Source organism: Leucoraja erinacea, chromosome 7 (assembly GCF_028641065.1).
Source record: "Leucoraja erinacea ecotype New England chromosome 7, Leri_hhj_1, whole genome shotgun sequence".
Classification (NCBI taxonomy): domain Eukaryota; kingdom Metazoa; phylum Chordata; class Chondrichthyes; order Rajiformes; family Rajidae; genus Leucoraja; species Leucoraja erinaceus.
The window spans coordinates 1,455,776-1,461,990 of record NC_073383.1 but is presented as its reverse complement, the minus strand read 5'-3'; the positions used below and the strand labels follow the sequence as shown (position 1 = coordinate 1,461,990).

At 39.9% G+C, this 6,215-nt stretch overlaps 1 protein-coding gene across 3 annotated transcripts in view; it reads right to left on the bottom strand.

Annotated features, from left to right (window-relative positions):
- armc8 (armadillo repeat containing 8) overlaps positions 1-6,215 on the bottom strand; it is a 129,325-nt gene continuing 123,110 nt past the window's right edge. For 2 of the 3 annotated variants that reach the window (XM_055637646.1, XM_055637648.1), the window contains 3 exons: positions 5,443-5,515; positions 3,057-3,150; positions 1-1,719 (listed from right to left, as the gene is read on the bottom strand). In XM_055637646.1, coding sequence (XP_055493621.1) covers positions 1,686-1,719; positions 3,057-3,150; positions 5,443-5,515 — 201 coding nt within the window. In that variant the 3' untranslated portion in view covers positions 1-1,685. The remainder of the gene's footprint in view (positions 1,720-3,056; positions 3,151-5,442; positions 5,516-6,215) is intronic. The other variant, XM_055637647.1, reaches the window with a different exon arrangement.

Genomic DNA, 6,215 nt, shown 5'->3' with positions numbered 1-6,215 from the left:
CTGCAAGTAGCCAGGCATTAACACATGCAGCAACCATGACAACGCTTGTATCAACAAGCACTGGAAATTTCAATGTAAATCCTCACTAAGCTTTCCGTTTTATTTGCTGAGAACCGGAAGGGAAACCTCTTGTTGTACTTCTGCATTGAGGGCAGTAGTTTACAAATGCTAATAAAACCTGCATGGCGGCAAAAGACCAGACAGGTGTTAAAATCCAAATGGCAACATTCAGAGAGAAGGGGTCAAGAACTAAAAGTGACGGAACAAAATGAGGGAGAACTGGGAAATTTCAATGAAAACACAACAAAAAATTAAAAAACTGCATTTGTTTCAAATGGCCTACACAGGTATCACTTCAATATCATACTCTGAAAATATTCTCCAAAGCATAACTTCCATCTAACAATGTGTGCGTTTTTATTTTTACCATTGTCCAAGAAAATCCGGGTACCAATATTGGGCAACAATTTAGAAACAAGGAACCGCAGATGCTGGTTTATAAAAATATTTCCTTGCATTCATGAACTAGAAGAGACAATAGCACGAGGTGAATATTTCATTCTGCCATCTGGCATTTTTAGTGCTTTGTCAAGGCAATAGTGAACACTAAAATTGCCAATATTCGGGTAAGTGGATGCACAGGCCAATTATGCAGCAATGCCCATTTGTGGGTACAAGTTTATACACCTGCAATACCAGCAATACCAAGTAAACATCAACATTACAGCGTGTCATGTTTCAGGATATAGAGCTGATCTATAGATGCGACTGTCAGGAGAGCATGGTTTTCCTAAATTGATCCGTTAATATTGCTCAACTTTCAAAATCTTCCTTCTTTCACACAACCTATGATTCTCCACCGAGATCAGGTTTTACTGTGCACTGGACAAAACCATCACAATCTATTTGTTAAAGTCCAGTCTCTGCTTAAGCACAATGCCCAAACGTTGAAAGGGAAACAAAGCTACTGCAAATAGTCAATGAAAATGGGTGGCAGAATTCCTTCATTACCTGTCCCTGAGTTAGATTTAAACCTGGATCTTGATGTGAAGGCTGGTGTTCCCCTTCCCTGAGGAAAATCTTTTTGGAGTATGAAAAGTTAGACTGCATTACATCTACCTGTGTAGGCCTATTAACAGATGCAGTTCCAAATGAAACGCAGATAGTTGTGGTTCATCAAATTCTTATCATATTTTACCTTCTCTACAGAGCTTAAAAACAAAATCATATATTTTATTTCACACTTTTTAAATATTACATTCTCTTTAGGGTGTTATGTGGAGGTAAATTCTTTACACCAGGTATAGCCTTCATTCAGCAAACAATACACTACCCAGAAAAATCTGTAGAAAACACTATTTAAAAAAACAAAATTCAGAAAAGTAACCAATCACACACTAAACAGCTGCAGCAGGAGTAGATTTTTCTTCCGATTCAATAAGGAGGGGAGTCAAACATTCTGTTTATGTTTTGTATAAGCAGTCATATTGAGATGGGACTTTGCTCTCCGCTGCATTATTTCTTACTTGCTTCCTGAACGACTAATATTTCTTCATGAATCACTGCACACAAAAACTGCAGTCCAAGGTGACTTGTGCAAAAATGGATCAGGGCCGAGCACTCCACTGAACTTCCCACCTGCTGTCCATTTAGAGCTGCTGACTGGACCCCAACAGGTTGTCTACTCATGACAGAAATTGCTGCAGCGCTGTTTTTGCCCTGTAATAGATTGAGAATTAGTTTTTGGCAATGCCGTTTCTACTGTAGTCATGCAAGATTCCAACAAAGCATTATTGTAGTTAGGCAGTAAAATATGATCACATTTTCTACAGTGACTCAATGAATCTCTGCATGGATATCCATCTCACTGCAGTTTGTGCGAAGTATTGAATATACAAGTCTTAATTTTAGTTTAGTTCAGTGAGACAGCACAGAAACAGGCCCTTCGGCCCACCGAGTCCGTACCGACCAGCGATCCCCGCACATTAACACTATTCTACACACATTAGGGACAATTTACACTTAATCCAAGCCAATTAACCAACAAACCTGTACGTCTTTGGAGTGTGGGAGAAAACCAAAGATCTCGGAGAAAATAGGATTTCTTAAGTAAAGGGGAGGCCATTTAAAACTGAGATGAGAAAAAACTTTTTCAGAGTTGTGAATTTGAGGAATTCTCTGCCAGAAGGCAGTAGAGGCCAATTCACTGGATGAATTAAAAAAAGAGTTGGATAGAGCTCTAGCAGAATCAAGGGGTATGGGGAGAAGGCAGGCATGGGTTACCGATTGTGGATGATCAGCCATGATCACAATGAATGGCGGTGCAGGCTCGAAGGGCCAAATGGCCTCCTCCTGCACCTATTTTCTATTTTTCTATGTTTCTAAAACCCATGCGGTCACGGGGAGAAGGTACAAACTCCGTACAGACAGCACCTGTAGTCTACTTTTGCACCACCATGCCACCCTGTTGTGCTTGCCAATGAATGTAATGCCAAATATGAAAATGGCAGCATGGATTCTTGAATTTGTTAAACATTCTTAACTTTGTTTTATTCAAAGAGTTATTCAAAGCTAAATTATTGTTCCAATAAAATGAAAATCATCTTGCACCTATGATTAACAATAATAATTTCAAAACATTAACCATAGAGACAATACATATAAATAAATACTTCAAGACAAGCTCAGGTCAATTTTACGTTTCAAACAGAAACTGAGAAGAAATTACCAAACAGGCTACAGTAGAGCAGAATTCAATACTGTTGGTTGCAAGTTCAATGAGATTGTATTCTCTCATCTGCCCTTAAAATGTAAGATGACCAGAAAATCAAATTTGTGCAGAACATAGTTTATATTCCAATCTTAAATTTGTTTTACCTTCTACTGATTGCCCTAGTGAGGTCCCCAATGTAGCATACATAAGATTTCAAAAGTAAGCACATTTGACATAGTTGGGGTCAGCTAGCACATGCTGCTTGATAGTATTTATGACATTAGCCAATGATTAAAAATGATTAAAGTCAACGCAAGATTCAACAAATGTTGTCAATGCTTACTTGTCAGACAGGTTGAGATCTGTAGTTTGAACCAATTTATGTAAAATATCTACTACTCCTAATTCTCTCAGCTTATCTTGTCGTTCATGGGAACCTAATAAAATTAAATACAAGTTATTCCTTCATAATCACCTGTCACTGTCATAAATCTAGCATCTGCAGATTGAAAGCACTTTATTGACATTCCCTTTGTGTATAATAACAAACTATGTAATAAATTTATTTCAAAAACAAATCATTTCAGAATTATTGGGATGTGTGGTCCATTTGGAACATTAATAAGATTTTCTTAATTAAGGACTTTTAATTGGTCCTTTTTGTATTTTTTTTAAAAAGCCATCTAACTGAAAGAGTAAATAATTCGTGTTCAGTACGGTGTCTGCTACAGTACAGGTATGATAGATAAGATTACATTGTGGTTCAGTCATTGAAATCGAGTGAGAAAGGAAGAGGACAGACACAAAATGCTGGAGTAACAGCGGTACTGGCAGCATCTCTGGAGAGAAGGAATGGGTAACGTTTCTGGGTCGAAACCTTTCTTCAGAAAGGAAGAGAGATATTTAAAAGGAAAGGAAAGGGAAGGGATCTGAAAGGGAGCAAAAGCAACGAGGAGATCATTAGGGAAAGGGTTCTGAAGATGGGGTGGAGCTTTGTTTCCATGTACATGTAAGTGCAACGTCTGTGCAGCAAAGTCTGTTTCCAGGATCAAGGTGATGAATCCGTGAGTTTCACATATATTTTAGTATGTAGAATAATGTGATGAGGTGGGGTCGATACAATAGGGGAGGGCTTCGAGGTAGCTTGTGTGTTAATAATCGAACCAGGTGGGGAAAGATAACCATGGTTGTATGTGCATCTTTATCATATTGTGCACAGCTACACCTCTATTATTTCCAGGTATTGTCACACTAAAAGGACACAAAGTGCAGGAGTAGGTCAGGCAGCATCTCTGGAGAGCGCGGATTGGTGACGTATCGGGTTGAGACCCTTCTTCAGACTGAGGTCTCCTGCCTCAAAGTGTCACCTATGCATGTTTTCCAGAGATGCTGCCTGAACTGTTGAGTTGCTCCAGCATTTTGTGTAAACCAGCATCTGTAGTTCCATGTTTCTACATTATCAGACTGAATAACAGAGCTATGCCGTTGAGGTTCAATGCCAGACTTTGGGTAGATCAACAGTATTACTCCTCTTTCTACCTAATTTTAATCATAATAAATGGGCACTTCCCACAACTGAAGAAAAAAGTTGGACAGGTACATGGATAGGACAGGATTGGAGGGATATGGACCAAATGCAGGTAGTGAAACTAGTGTACATGGGACACAATATGCTGGAGTAACTCAGCGGGACAGGCAGCATCTCTGGAGAGAAGGAATGGGCGACATTTCGGGTCGAGACCCTTCTTCGGACTGACTGATGGGACATGTTGGCCGGTGTGGGCAAGTTCGGCCAAAGGGCCTTTTTCCACGCTGTAAGACTCTGACTCTACAAGACCATTGAGTATTGGTGTACAACAACCATTCCAGGTTTAAAGAGATCGTGCAGAGGTATCTCCCACCCTTCAGAAACAAATGGAAGCGTCATCCTGCCCAAGAGAAAGGAGGAGAAGAACCAACTGGCCCATAAACCTGAGGCTTGGAGATCGATAAAAAGATCACTTCCAAGTCTCACCACAGCAACTGAGAATTTTAATTTCAAGTTATTAAATAAATTTGGCTGCTGCTACTATGAGCAATGAAATTACATGTGAATTGGATGGGGTTTTATGATTATCTGGTAGTTACTGATAATAACTTTTGATTCCAAATTTATTATTCCAGTTTAAATTCCCCAGCACCATAGTGGAATCAAAACTCCAGCCTCCAGATGTATACTTCAGGCTTCTTGATAATGATCCAGTAACAACCACTTCAACTTATTCTGAGTGTGACACCCATGTAAAAACTACACAATGCACACAATTAGTCTTTTAATATTCCAGTAAGAACATTTTTTAGGTTAAAAAAACTGACAACGAGACGTTTTTTTATGGATCAAAATAATTTTTAGTTTAGTTTAGTTTAGAGATACAGCGCGGAAACAGGCCCTTCAACCCACCGAGTCCGCAACAACTAACAATCCCCTATCCTACACACACTAGGGACAATTTACATTTATACAAATCCAATTAACCTACAAACCTGTACGTCTTTGGAGTGTGGGAGGAAACCGAAGATCTCGGAGAAAACCCAAGCGATCACGGGGAGAACGTACAAACTCCGTACAGACAGCACCCTTAGTCGGGATCAAACCCGGGTCTCTGGCACTGTACCGCTGCGCCACCGTGCCGCGCTATTCTTTGTGAGCCACATGCAACCAAAATTCGAAAGATAATTACAAATCTTACCTTCCTCTTCACTCCATATGAGATTGGATATACAAAAAGTAGCAGCCAACTGGAGCTTTACATTTGAATGGCCCTGGAAAATAATTAATTAATTAATAAACTAAAAACTGTAACATATATTTAATGCTAGTTTCCCAGTCTGCAGATCAGTCATGCATCCTCTGTTCGAAGATATAAATGCCATTTGCTTATTAAGAACAGCGCTGAAATCTTTAGTCAGAGGGTAGTATAACGTGTGGAGGCCAAATCAGTGGATATTTTTAAGGCAGAGATAGACAACTTCTTGATTAGAACGGGTGTCAAGGGTTATGGGAAGGAGGCAGGAAAATGGGATTAGGCGGCAGAGATCAGCCATGAGTGAATGGCGGAGTAGACTCGATGGACCGAATGGCCTAATTTCACTCCTATAACTTGTGAAATTGTGAACAAACACTAAATAACCTCCACTGTTCATTTTGTTCTGGAACTGGAATCAAATTTGGAGATACGTTTCATCATGCCATGGATGGAAATTCATACAGGTGATTCCGATGACTGATGGTACAAAGTCAATGGTCCATTTTTTAGTGTTTGATTACATCCACATCACATCAGTGAACTGCTTGAACCACAAGGGCAGCACAGTGGACATCGCGGTGAAAAATGGACCCTTATGCAGCGGGTAGAATTGCTGCCTCTCAGCGCCAGAGACCCAGGTTTGATCCTGACTTTGGGTACTGAGTGGAATATGCATGTTTTCCCTGTGACAGCGTGGGTTTCCACCGGGTCTTTCG